Genomic DNA, 14,949 nt, shown 5'->3' on the forward strand with positions numbered 1-14,949 from the left:
TGTCCTGACTTATTTTTCTGAACACAATTAGTACATAAACATAATTTTATTAAAAAGCTTAGAAAAATTACAATATCATAATTCACATAAAGCCCTTTAAAAATGTGATGTCCCAGGTTGCAGATGTTCAGGGTAAATGACAGCAGTCTCTTCTTAAGAAGACCCTCCTGGAAGAGGAATTCAATACTAAACAGGTTACGTAAACATTAGAAACCGCCACAATTTTTAGTACCAGAACTGTTACCAACTTGCATGAAGCTCATTTGTCACATTTTAAAATGGTCTGAATTTCAACAGTTACCATGGCACACAATTTTTAACTTAATGATTAAATTAGTTAAGTGATGGTAGTGAAAACCAGCTGGGAACTATTGGGTTTTCAAGGTTACTGTGGAGCTGGAAGATAGAGGAGTTGTGAACAGGTCAAGTAAAACACGACAAAGCTCACTGTTCTCACTGTTCTCACTGTTCAAAGATTCAACCATTTTCTTAAATGAATATTGGTCAGGAGAAAAAAAGAATTCTAAAATATGGGAACCTGTGGTGCCTGGGTGGTTCAGTTGGTTAAGCGTCCAACTTGGGCTCAGGTCATGATCTTGCGGTTTGTAGGTTCTAGCCTCACATTGGGCTCTGTGCTGACAGCTCAGAGCCTGGAGCCTGCTTCAGATTCTGTGTCTCCCTCTCTCTCTGCCCCTCCCCTGCTCATACTCTTTCACTCTCCCCAAATTAAATAAACATTAAACAAAAATTTAAAAAAGATATGGGAACCTGATGCATTACATTAAAAGTGTAACTATAAAGGAGAATATTTTAAAACATAAATACCAAAACAAAAACACAAACACCAGACTTTTATTCATCAGATTCATTTCCTTTGCTAGACACTTAAACCAATAATGCTGCTATTCAAATTCATATTTTGGAGTTCCTTTTTGAGTCGATCATACAACTCCTGGGTTTTATTTCTACATTTTGAACGGGCAAAAACTGTCCCTCCTTTTCACCACTGTTGTTATTCTCAGTAAGTTCTCCTCCCCAAATCAACTAAATTCTAAAAGGGAAAAGAAGATCACTATTAAGTATATTTAAAAAGTTAATGCAGATTGAAACACGGATTTGAAAACTAGAGTTCTAAAAATGTTTCGCATAAAAGCTGTTATCATTGGAGTTAGTGGGAAGTCTTAAATTAGCTATTTGAGGCTGTAACACTCATTTAGTGTTTGTTAAGAAAGATTAGTTTTAGTCATACCTTGTAACTCTTAAAATCTCAGAAAACAGAGAAGTGAGGAGCTGAGTGCCAGCAAAGCAATTTTGTCACTCCTTAATGTTAAGCATAACATCCCATCTGTAAAATTTTCACATTTTCTTTTCTCATATTTCTTTTAAATATTTTCCTCTCTGTCCATCTATTTTCAGTAAAAGCAAAAGTGCATTCAAGTCCCTGATCTAGTGATATTTCATATTTGTGGTGCCCATCACCATAAGTATGTATCAGCAATATCTCACAGTACCAGTCTATTTTTTAAAAAGGACTGTTTATATGCCAGGTCTTATTTTTTCAGGCTATCTAAAGATTCAAAGCTTTCCCCTTGGATTGGACAGTATGACTTCAATTATATGTTGCCTTAAAAAAAAATCAATGCAACATTATAAAAAATTAGCTCACTTCCTAGTTACCATTATTATTCTAAACTGAGCTATTCAGAAAATGATTAAAGTAAAAATCTTCTACTTTCCAGTTCCATGAGTATTAACATAGTGCATTATACTTTCAAATGCCACTACTGTGGTCTAACATTTCATCAAGTTTTAGATGCTGTTCATATTCCTTTTTGCTTCTAAAAACCTGGCCCATTTCCATACAAAAGAAGTCAGGTGTTAAGATTGCATATTAATAGTTCAACTTAGAAAAAACTTGTGAGAACAATAAATCCAAGAAATCTTTAAAAACTGGAATGGAATTATTTGGTCCCATGAAGTTCCGTAAGTTTAGATTTTATTATGGTAGAACTGTGTTTATCTCCCAAGTTTTGTCTATAATGATATATAATTTTCTCTTAACAATTCTGAGTTTGGGGAATAAAAGGAAATGGTTTATAAAGAAGTAGCCCTGCTGCTCTTCACTGTTATGCTATCACTCACACTGTCACCAATATCATAACTATACTTCTTTGGACCCTGAAATAAGTTGGAAGATTCATCATTGGTACTTTAGAGTTTAACACTTGGAAAAAAAAAGTGGTTTGTGCAACCATATCTGGAATTCCAGTTTACCATTAAAAACATGCAGAATGAAGACGACATTCTTCTTTTGATTCCTGTAGGTAAAGTAAGGAAGTCTACACAAGTTCTTTACATTTCGGCAGATTTATGCATATAAAAGGCTACGTTGATTATAAGTTTTCTCCTGGCTGGTACTGTGGCTCTGTCGCAGTGAAGTAGTCTTCCAAGAAGGACTGAATATATTCAAATGTTGGTCTTTCATCAGGGTCCTTCTTCCAACAAAGATTCATCAATTCATGGAGGGATTCTGGGCAGCCCTGAGGGCAAGGCATCCTGTACCCTCGTTCCACCTGCTCCAGCACTTCCCGGTTTACCATACCTAACACAGAAGATTCAAACGTTAAACCCCACTAGCAAAACAGAACAAATCCCCTAGCCACTAACTGATTCAAGGGATAGTAAGTTTATTTAGTGATAAGATTCTTTCAACAAGGAAATTTTAAATGTCAAGCATATCAAGAAGACCTTAGAAAATACAAACCTGTTCCAACAGGTCTACTTTTTTTCATTCCACCTAAAATCTTACTTTAATACTAATGCCTTCAAAAGCCAACCCCATTTGATTAATAAGAATTTAGAGTGCTACTTTGAAGTACCTATACTTTCAGATATTAATAGTTAACAAAGACCAAATTTGGATTAATGAGGGATATGATGGCAAGATAATGCCTAAAAGAACTTCCAAACAAATTCAGAAATTTTCAGAAGAAATTCAGAAGAACCAAAGCTCTAGTCCTGATTTTGCCAAATATAATAACAATGTAACTGTATCGATGCACTTCCTTGAAACAGTTTCCTTATCTAATATCATGTGTTTGCCTTTCTTCAAGTTATTACACACAATTCTCTTCTTGTATTCCTTTGTAATCCTGCCCCCATCAGTAGCTCACCCTGTGTTATGATAGGCTAAGCATACCCTCCATTACTGGGGGTGTGGGAGTGACGTGGAGGAGATGACCCAGGATATTTAAGATATGCTTATTATCTGAGATAACAGTAGACATAAAAGACCCTTTTGGAAAATGTCCTAATAGAAAAAGATGAGGTGAACACCGGCACAACTTATGCGTTTGCCTGATCTCAAGAACTGTGATTCATATAGGATGCTGTCCATCCAATGCCAAAATAAAGAGGGAGAGAAGAAAGGAAGGGAGAAAGGAAGGGAGGGAGGGAAAGTAGAAAAGTAGGAGGGAGAGACGGGGTGAGAGGGGTAAGGGAGAAAAGAGAGAAGAAATAAATGCCTTTCTCTCCCTTACTTTTTTTTTTTTTTTTTTTTTTTTTTTGCTCCTAATAAACTCCAGTTAAGTATGTTGGCATAACCAAGAGCTAAAGGAAATGCCAACTTACCTGGATATGGCACTCTGCCTTTCGTTACCAGTTCTGTCTGTAGAATTCCAAAGGACCATACATCAGACTTTATCGTAAATCGACCGTACAGCGCAGCCTCCGGAGCGGTCCATTTGATTGGAAACTTTGCACCTAGAACAACATTGACAATCTTGCTTAAGTAAATTGTTTTCAAAAATCTTCTTGTGTAAATACAGCATAAGCAGCACTAATCTTTTGTCAGTATCTTTATTTTATGTGTCATTAGTGTCAAATTATTCAAAAGTACAAGATAACTTGGGAAGAAATTCTTGTAAAATTTATATTAAAATAAATCACATTTCCTCCTGATAAGTCAATTAACATAAAAAAGGGAAATTTTAGTGAGGTTAGAATGTTCAAGAAAATAGAGGTAGGAACTCTAACAAGCAACTATAAACATAATTATGTTTAATTATTACTTTTAAGAAGCCTAGCACCTAGTACCTATAGCTAACTGTTCAGGAGGGCATATTCTGTTGGGGTCTAATTTTAAAGCCTATATTAATTTACTCAGACATCAGAATATGCTTTTTATGCAGAAGACATTTGCTAATCATTACGGGAGACATAAAAACACAGGCTTTGTGAATCTTAGCCACTTAGAGCGGAAATAAGATTACAGGTGTCTTATATTCCTATGTATATATTGAATGTTGTAAAATAGGTTCTTTAGATATTCAGAAAAACAGAAGATTAATTTTCTCTACCAGTCGCAAAAAGTTTCATTTAAAAGTAGCAGCTAAGTTAAACTTCAAAGAATGGTTAAAATTCTTATAGGTAAGAATTACAGAAGAAGAAGAAAATATTCTAGCTAGAGGCAACTGCACAAAGGTACAGAAGCTGAAAAGAAAGGCTTGTGTTGAAGGCAGGGTTTCTTAACCTGGCACAACTGGCATCTGGGCTGGTTAACTCTGGTGGGGGGCTAGCCTGTACACTGTAACATGTTTACCAGAACACCCGGCCTCTACCCACTAGATGTCAGTCGCAGTGTCCCAGCTGTAACAACCCAAACTCTCTCAACACTGCCGAAAGTTCCCTGGGAAAAACAGTATCACCCCTGGTTGAGAACCTGGTTTAAGGCAACAGTTCCCAGTGGTTTGTGAACTAACATGGTCACTGACAAAAAGTCACAGTCTGATTAAAAAAAGAGAGAGAGAGAAAGAAAAAGGATCACATATCAATTCACAAAGCTAAAATTATTTATAAGAATGTCCTATATTCTGAGATTATGTCCTTCCTACCTGTATATTATTAACATGCTCTTTCTTTCATGAAATAATAATAGTTCATAGCTGAGAAAAATTTTTTTCTGGTATGTCTACTAAATAAATACGAGATTGTATCCCAATAGTTTGTTTACAAATTGGTCTTAGACATTAGGCAGTAAGCTCCTCAACAGCAGAAATCATACCCTCTTACAGCCATGCCCTCATGATTATCATAAACATTTGTTAGAAGCAAGCTGGGACTAGGTAAGTGGTGCCCTAGTGTCCAGGACAAACATTTGTTAAAGGTAAGCTGGCACTAGAGTGTGGCAGGTGTGGCATGCTGAGGCACCCTTCTGTACGCATGGAGGGTCACTGAAGGTTTCAAGCTAGACTGACAACCTACGCAGTGATCTGTGCTGGACCTTACTCAATCTCTGCCTCTTAAAGCGATTCTACCCTCTGTGATGTCCTTCCTGTTCTTTCTTTCCCCGCAGAACTTTCCATATACTCTCTTGACATTAGTTACACAGTAAGTTGTTTTATAGTTATTTATGTGTATATCTACTTAGCCTGCTAAATATGAACTTGCATTTACTGAGCATCTACTATGTTACATAATGTCAAGCACAATACTTTCTTTCACTGAACTTTCATGAAAATCTTAAAGAGCAGGTACTACCATCTGATCTTTCTTTATAAGTAAGGAAACTGAAACATAGTCAAAAAGGTTAGATAACTTAGTTGAAATCTCTGGGCAATAAGATATGGAACTGGTATTCAAAAACCCACTCTTTCTACTTGCATCTACTGTATGCTCACTAAGTTTGTACTGAATGACAGTTTAGAGAGACTAGAGAAACAGACACAATATAGAAGAATCAACCTTATATTAATTTCTGCAAGTTCTCTTCCCTTTGTACAGTGTTACTCTTCCAAACATTTTTATTTGTCACAATGTTGTATATAATAATTATTGTATATCTGGTGCAGAAATTGTTTCCAAAGCCTTTATAAAACTGTATGCCATTTCTCAATTTATTAACTTCAAAAATACCTCTTCTGATCTTTAGTGTAGTAAATTCCAGATGCTTCTGAAGTTTGTCAAAAAAGGAATTTTTAAAATGTTTCTTATTTGTTGGCATGACAAAAGTAGTAAAAACAGGAGTGTACTGCTTTCTACATTGTAAAGAACACCAAGTCAAGTTCTTTCTTGAGAAAATAACATCAGAAAGTCATGGCATCATGTATATAATTTTATGAATAAAATCAATGTTTCTATGACTCTTCTGAGCAGACCTTGAGCTATTCTTATACTGCAAAACCCTGAATATTCGAAAGAATGGTTAAGAAAACCCATTGAACATTAGGTTACAAGCATTTATTAAATAAAGTAATTTTACCTTGTCTTGCTGTATATTCATTGTCTTCAATTAACCGTGCTAAACCAAAGTCTGCTATTTTGCACACAAGATTTTCTCCTACAAGAATATTAGCAGCCCGAAGATCGCGATGAATATAATTCATTCTTTCAATATATGCCATACCATCAGCAATCTTGAAAAGGCAAAGAAAAAAAAAAGATGTATGACAGAATGGGGAGGGAGAGGGACATTCAGAAAGGGGAGAGCAGGAGAATAAACAAGAGATGCATGTGGCCCACAAAACCTAAAACATTCATCTGGGCCTTACAAAAAGGGTGTGCTGACCCCTACTATCATGTCTAAGAACCTTGAACACAGGACTACAGACTAGGCTTAGCATAGGCTAATGCCACACATGGACAATTTCTTTGTGTAGTTTCTCTAAACTGTCAGATACTGTGGACATCTGTATGCTCACTGAGAAAAGGGTCTTACAACCAACATGTCAGCTAGAACCTATAAAGTCCTCCTGAACACTCACCCATAGCTGAATAGAAACTTGTTTTTTTCCCACAAAATTTTTTTAATGTTTATTTATTTATTTTTGAGAGGGAGAGAGAAAGAGAGCAGGGGAGGGGAGAATCCCAAGCAGGCTCCATGCTGTCAGTTCAGATCCCAATGCAGGACTCAAACTCATGAACTGTGAGATCATGACCTGCACTGAAATCAAGAGTCATGCTTAACCAACTGAACCACCCAGGCGCCCCTGAATAGAAACTTCTGGTAATTTTCACTTGTATTTAAAAACAAAGATTCATGGGAATAAAAGGTACAGCATAGGGAATATAGTCAATGCTGTTGTAATAGCATCCTAAGGTAACAGATGGTCGCTACCCTTGTGTGAACACAGTAGAAAGTACAGACTTCTATTATTATGCTATATACCTAAAACTAATGTAACATAGGGTTAACTTTAGCTAAATAAGAAAAAAAACTTTTTTAAATATATAAAATTGCCAGAACACAATAAAATTTAAAAATAAAAAACAAAAATTCAGAAGAACAAAAATATCCCATTTTAAAGTGTACATTGCCATTATCATTCTTGTTTTTATATTATATAAAAAGTTGAGCACATCCTTTAGATTTCTAATATTTTCTTTGGAATAGCAATCACTCATTATCTTAAAACTTCTCTGCTGAAACACAAATACATATAGATTTCATATTTGTAAATGCGTATGTTTATGAAAGGCCGTAAGATACATAACGGTGCTGTACTGAGAATGACGTGCGTAGGTCTAATATCAGTAAGTTACATGAATGTTAGATACCACAGGTCTTTAGACATCATCTGTAACATAAATCAGATTGGATTATCCCTAATGTTCCTTTCAACTCTAAAATCCCACAATTTCAAAATATAAACAATATACAAACAATAGTCTACTTCTACTTCTACTATATTTTTATATACATTTTAAATTCAAATTGATACATGTACACATAAACAAATACCTGGGCAGCCATATCAACCAGTTGTGGGAGCTTCAAATATTTTCCATCTCCTTCTTTCAGGAAATCCAATAAGCTCCCTGTAAGAGACAAAAAAATGTTCTGGAAAATAAATTTTAAATTAGGACTGAAACAAACATTCCCCAACCTCCAAATACAAAACTTAAAACTTTTTCTTCTTTAATATTTTTTGCAGCACTGAATTTTCTGAATAATTACCTTTAATATTCTAGAAGAGGTCCCTAAACTGAAATTTTAAAAACTTCTTGGATAACATATGGGAAATTTAATAATCTCACGAGATTATAGGCATTCCTTCCTTGTTTTGATCAAGATCAACACTCCCAATTTGATATAAAAAGCAGTATTCAGATACATTTAGATGTATTTTTAAAAATATTTTTTTAACGTTCACTTATTTTTGAGAGAGAGACACAGAGTGCAAGCAGGATAGGATCAGAGAGAGAGGGAGACACAGAATCCAGAGCAGGCTCCAGGCTCCAAACTGTCAGCACAGAGAATGCAGGGCTTGAATTCACAAACCGTGAGATCATGACCTGAGCTGACGTTTAACCGAATGAGCCACCTGAGCGACCCTAGACACCTGTATATTTTTAAGTCAATCTGAATCAAGAGTGCAGACTACTAGGAATATCCTTGGGTACTTAAAACCAGACCTAGGTGGCTGACTTGACATGGAACTGTCTGTCTAATGAACTTCTCTCCCTTCTAGCTGATGATATCATGAAACAGCAAAGTACTATGAGTAACAGCTGACAGAAGGGCTAGAAAAGTCTGGTTGCTATCTACCAAATACCTGAGTTTAATTTTTAAAAAACACTGATAAACCAAAATTAAGGTACATTTTTAAAACAATCACACTGTTGTTTTCAAAAATAATATCATGCAAGACAAGAAAGGCTAAGAGAGGGACTGCTCTGGATTAATGTCCTGAACATATATTCATCTGGCCTGGAGCCAGAGCATGGAGCCTGCTTAAAATTCTCTCTCCCTCTGCCTCTCTCCCCTGCTCCCACACTCTGGTGCCCTCTCTCAAACTGGGGAGTGGGGGGGAGGGAGGGACTCTAACTGTAATATGAAAAATGAAATTCGACCAAAACTGCACAAAAAGATTAAGTTTAAAAGTTCCTGTGATAGTCTACAAAAGAGAGACTATTATGTTAATAATCTAGCAATGACAGTGGGAATAGAGAGAAGGGGAAATTTTCCAGAGACGAAATGTGATTAATGGGCTCAATGGCCCTGAATGGATTATTATTACACTGGGGGGGATTATTATTACACTATCCCAAGAGTGTTCATCTCTGAGTTTCCAGGTGATGCTAATATAGCTGCCACCCAACACACGTGAAACTCTTACACATGGGCAAGAAAAGGCCAGCACAAGGACATTCACTGCAGAAGTTTGTCAGTGACAAACTAGAAACCAAGTTAAATGTTCACTAGGAAAGGAATGAATAAACAAAGGTATACCAAGTATATAAAAGTATACAAATTAGATCTTCCCTTATCCACATGAATAAATAAATCTCAAGAGCATTAACACTGAATGAAAAAGAAGCTAGGTACATTTACATAAGTTAAAAACATACAAATGTTAATAAGTAAATTTATATCAATGAAAGTATATCAATATGAAAGACACAGATGGAAAAGGTAAGCACCAACTTCGAAACTGAGGTTACCTCTGGAAGTGAAATGGGCCCAAAGGAGCCTGGAGGGAGGGCTCAAACAAGAATGGGCTCAAGGAAGAGTAAAAACAAAGATGCAATTAGATCTGTAATGTTTTGTTTCCTTAGTAGAAAGATCTGAGGCAAATATGGCAAAGTGTAAACATTAGTTATTTGGATGGAAGGGACATGGTTGTTATGGTAGTCTCTGCATGTCTGAAATATCCACAATATTAAAAAGTCCACAAAAAATGTTGATATTAAATAAACCTAAATAGGTTTAAAAAAGAGTACATGGCTGGTTATGAAGTGAAGACAGACTATTCTTAAAACAAATCTTGGCTGTGAAGAGAAGCAAAAAAGTAAACCAGTAGGTGAAAAGCAGATGTTGAGACTGAGAGAGGGTTTTCTTTTTAGATATACGAAGGATCAAAAACACAGGTAAAGAAATTGTCCTCAAACAGAGGAAGGGACATTTCTTTTCCTTAGCCTATAAAATAAACTGACAACAGGGGCACCAGGGTGGTTCAGTCAGTTAAGCATCAGACTTTGGCTCAGGTCATGATCTCACAATTCCTAAGTTCAAGTGTCAGGCTCTGTGCTAACAGCTCAGAGCCTGGAGCCTGCTTCAGATTCTGTGTCTCCCTCTCTCTCTCTGCCCGTCTCTACCTCTCAAAAATAAACATTTAAAAAAAAAGATAAAGTGACATCCTATAAATACTCCACATGACAATGCAGAGTATACAGAAAGAAACAGAAGATACAGTTCTTTGTCTCAGGATAAAGAATCTTAAGTAAGGTGCCATGATCAATACATTAAGTAGACCATTATTCAGTGTAACAAGAGATAATTGCTAAAATCATGCAAAACTGCAGTACATAGAAATGAACTATAATTGGTGTCATTTGGTCAATTCCTTTTCTCTGACATCATAGAATGTTTTGGATCTTTATCAGTGGACCTTAACCATTTTTATGGTCATGACTTGCTTTGAAACTGACAAAAACGATGGACTCTCTTCCTAGGAAAACATGCATAAATATACAAAAGTTTGACACAACTTCAGGGGAAGTTCACTGATTCTTCGAAGCTCATTCAAAATCCCAGCAGAGCAAGTAGTCACTAAACAATCGTGTAATCAATTCAAAGGAGTCCTTAAGTTTGTTTCACATACCTCTTCACCCTTATTTCCAACTAGCTGCCTTCCGTACTTTCCACTTCCCATGGGTTTGTTCCCCATTTCTTCATATCTTCTTAGCTCTGCAGAAATACCCATACCTTTCCCTTTACCCATCCATAGCCTTCATAACCTGAAAGGGTAATTTAAGACTTGTCTTTTCCACCAATACTTCTCAGTTTATTCCAGTCTATGTGATCTCTTCTTCATTTCTATACTTACTCAATGTGTTAAACAACTGGAAATTTATTATGCTTTGGCCTGTAGCTTGTTTGTTTATAGTGAGCTACTGTGTACTTTTAAACTGAATATTAACTTTTCAGAAGGTTAGGTTTTTTTCTTTCTAAATTCAACGTAAGTTATTTGGTTGGCTTTCTTTGATACCTTATAATGACTAGCAGAGTGTTCTGTATATTTGAAGTATTCAATACATTTTGATTGTTAATGATTTATATTGTCTGATTATAAACATTTCATAGGATATAATGATCATGATAGATATGGATATTAATAGAAGGCTTCTAACACTTGACTTAAGATAATCTGAAGGAAGTATAGTTGATGGGACTGGCTGAGAGAGAGGGAAACCAAATTCCAGATGAAAGAATTTAAACAGAACCATAGAAACAAAAAGCTATGTGGGTTTATGTGGGAACATATGAGGCAATGAGTTTGAATGGATTACAGAAGGTCAAGTGCTAAGTACCTGAAACAAGATAGGGAATTATGGAGTTTTAAAACCAGAAAGGTAATTTGTGATCTTGCATTCTAAATCCCCCATCTAGAAATAATCCTAACCCAGCAATTTGACAACACAAACATCTATCATGTCCCCCCAGTTAAATAATTCTTGAAATCAATACAAAAAGCTAAATGGACCATTAGCTTTACCTCCATTACATTCTTAGGCTATCAATATCTTGATTTAAACTTCCTCCTTGTCCCTTTTCTCTCTTCCTTATACAGTTCATGCAATGCACTCTGTGAGGGGTTATTTGGCAGTTGTTTGCAATAGAGATTCCTTCCAAAAAGTGCCATGTGCCTTGGGGCATTAGGTAAGTTTTGGCTATCAATTAGTAGGTTACCTCAGTTCTTAACTTTTGGTTTTTCTATTCCTTTGAGAGGTGGGGATTAGATTTCCTATAGCAAATATGCAGCTTGTAGTTGGCCCTGTCACCACTAGATGGAACTACACTGTTGGCCAAGATGGACAACTAGAGAGAGATGACATAATCAGTAGCTTTAATTATGAATAAATAAGCTGCCCGGCTAGCTCAGTCGGTAGAGCATGAGACTCTTAATTATGAATAAATGACTCGTTAAGAGTTGTGGGGGAGAAAAGATAAAATTCAAGAGGGTAAAAGCGGGGCTGGCAACATAGTACTTACTGGTTCCTCTTCTAAAGCATCATCTGTACCTTCTCTTTATCCTGGCCCCAAACAACCCTGTTCATTACTAAAGATCCCATCTTAGGGTCTAGAGTTTGGGAGAATGGAGACATTTTAGTGAACAACTGTGGGAAAAAGTTTCTAGGAATCCTGAATATAGGGACTGTGTTTATACTTAAGTAAGATAAAATTAATTTCCTTAATCTTACCTGATTTCTTTGCTTTAGGATTAAAGATATAAATATCTAACTGTATTATTTTAATTTCTGGAAATATTTTTTCTTTTTTCCTTTTCTACCTATTCCATTTCCTTTCACCAAATGGAATAAAAGACTACTTATTTTCAACATAAATTGGGCTGGGCTAATTTTCCTTTTAAACTCTGTACTATCCTTTGGAATAACTGGAACGGATCACTATTCCATTAAACAAAATGTTAGATGTTCTCTTTTCAAATGTCTACATAAAAAAAAAAATGTCTACATAAAACTCATAGAGAACACTACACATTAAAAATCTGCATGCATAAAAACAGAAATGAAGACTTTTTAAAAAAATTTATCAACACAAATACCCTAAAAATAAACTAATATACACATACCTTTTGACATGAATTCAGTGACAATGTAAATTGGCTCTTCAGAAACAACAGCATATAGTGGAACAAGTTTATCATGTCTTAACTTTTTCATTATCTGAGCTTCTTGAAGAAAAGCTTCTGGCATCATTGTACCTGGTTTTAGTGTTTTGATCGCTACTTTTGTGGTTCCATTCCATGTTCCTAGAAAAACACATTTTACTAATTTAATCTATGTATTATGAGATTTTAAGCCAAATATAAGGTAACTACACTGAGCAGTACCTTAAATATTTCAGTATATCTTATCATAAGTTGTGGTGTTTAATCTAAACAAATGACAAAAAACAAAAGTTCAGGTTTCTTACCCATCCATACTTCACCAAAACATCCTTGTCCTAATTTAACTTCTAGTCGCAAAGATTCTCGAGGGATTTCCCAAGCATCTTTTGCTAGACCTTGAGTCTGAGGTTTCACAGTTGGACACACTGTTGTTAACTTATGGCATAAACCATCAGCATGTTCTAGATAAATGAATAAACTACACTGTTAAATGAATTACTTACAAAAATTAAGATACACATAGCATATCAAATATTTTTAAAAATTTAAATTGAAGGAAACAAAACCATAATGTCCTACCAGTTTTACTGTAAAAGCACAGATGCAAAAACGGAAGTTGTATGTATATAAGAAACAAAATATACAAAAAGTAGAACATTTTTTGTTAAATGCTTTTTTAAGGTTATAATTTATCCAATACTTACTATGGCTCAGTTATTGTGCTAATTCAGTACTTTACAAATATCTTACATAAATAAGTCATGAAAAACTTAAGTGATTTTCTGAATGTCACCCAGTTACTAAGTGATATAGATGGGATTCAAACCCTAGTTCTGGTTGCCTTCAAAGTTATGTTTTCGACCATTGTACTTTACTTCTTCCCAAAGAGAATACTACCATTAAGTGTTTAACAGGGAATCACAAATTCACAATGGCTTGACTTGTGAATCTTGCTTATGCAATCTTTATTGTAAATAAGACATGTTCCCTCCCATTTTCAACAAGCAACCACACAAATCCACATTCTAACCAGTGCAATTATATCTGATGCCACTGCTTGGTAACATGTTTGTTCAATGTCAAGATTGGTGGTTGGCTTGATGGACTGTAGCTAGCTGTCACTGAAGAAGAGATTGCCATGAGAACTTCTCCTCCCCTAGTATTAATAATTTAAAACCTCTCAGGTGCATTCATGTATTAAATGAGCAATGCAAAATTTTGAGACAGAAGAATCTAATACTGAATACCTTTCAAAGATCCTTGAAAAACAAAAACAATGTCTATAGTTGCTATAGGTTAGTTTTCCAGGAAAAGAAAAATGCATCTTCAAAATTAAATTTCAATGGATTTATATTTCAGGAAGTTTTGTGTGGTCCAGCCCACGCAGAGGAATGTAACCCAAAAGGACATCTGATATAGCTTTTTAAGTATTTAGTTTTACCTACTTAGTAAATGTCCCTTAAAAACTTTGCTTTTATGCTTTTTTATTTATTGTCACAATTTATTTTGGTTTTTAAGCTGCTATGACATGAAACCCCAATGTAAACATTATGTCAGTTAGATATAAGGACTCAAATAATGGTAGTCGGATTTTACCATGTCATCTAAGAACCTAATTCAGGTAATAAACATTATCTGTTCCTCAATTTCAGACTACAATACAACATCTACCGAACACACTCTGTGTGTAAAGTACTGAGCTAACCCTTAAGAGACATGAAAAGAGATTCTGTCCTCATAAAATACAACATCAAGAAAAAATTTTCATGTGTGAAATATTCACATACCTGTGTAGTGTTTTACCAACTTCTGCAGAGTATCAAATTGTGCTCTGGTTGTGATATAGTATCCACCATTGTCAAGTTTCCTAATTTTGTAGTGTTTCACATTGTCACCTCTTACCTCATCCCAATCACGAATAGAGAGAGAATAAGCACCTAAAGAGGAAAACAAATACTTTTTCTATATCTTTCTCAAAATACTGTCCAAGAAAATTTTCATACTTCCATTATAATTACCTTTAGTAGTTTCACTCTCTCGTACTAAGAAAATGCCTCGTTGATTCCCAGGATTCAGAAGTAATCTTTCAGCATCTTTTCTCCCCATTTTGCCAAAATACCATCTGGGGAAAAAACAGTGTTCTGAGTTAGAAATGTGTTGGAGTTGGAAAGATTACACATAAGCATCAATAAGAATTGAACTGGCGTGTGTGTGTGTGTGTGTGTGTGTGTGTGTGACAACAAAGAACTACAGAAGACAGCTTAAAAATACAGCAAAAGACAATAAAGGATCTTTCTTTACTGAGTAGAAATATTAC

General features: G+C 35.3%; 1 protein-coding gene across 1 annotated transcript in view; it reads right to left on the minus strand.

Annotated features, from left to right (window-relative positions):
* Positions 1-822: 822 nt before the first annotated feature.
* YES1 (YES proto-oncogene 1, Src family tyrosine kinase) overlaps positions 823-14,949 on the minus strand; it is a 73,761-nt gene continuing 59,634 nt past the window's right edge. The window contains exons 5-12 of the mRNA XM_029921944.1: positions 14,651-14,754; positions 14,420-14,569; positions 12,938-13,093; positions 12,594-12,773; positions 7,739-7,815; positions 6,260-6,413; positions 3,631-3,762; positions 823-2,602 (exon numbers count right to left, since the gene is read on the minus strand). Of these exons, the coding sequence (XP_029777804.1) occupies positions 2,394-2,602; positions 3,631-3,762; positions 6,260-6,413; positions 7,739-7,815; positions 12,594-12,773; positions 12,938-13,093; positions 14,420-14,569; positions 14,651-14,754 (1,162 nt within the window). The 3' untranslated portion in view covers positions 823-2,393. The remainder of the gene's footprint in view (positions 2,603-3,630; positions 3,763-6,259; positions 6,414-7,738; positions 7,816-12,593; positions 12,774-12,937; positions 13,094-14,419; positions 14,570-14,650; positions 14,755-14,949) is intronic.

The sequence above is a fragment of the Suricata suricatta genome, chromosome 14 (genome assembly GCF_006229205.1).
Source record: "Suricata suricatta isolate VVHF042 chromosome 14, meerkat_22Aug2017_6uvM2_HiC, whole genome shotgun sequence".
Classification (NCBI taxonomy): domain Eukaryota; kingdom Metazoa; phylum Chordata; class Mammalia; order Carnivora; family Herpestidae; genus Suricata; species Suricata suricatta.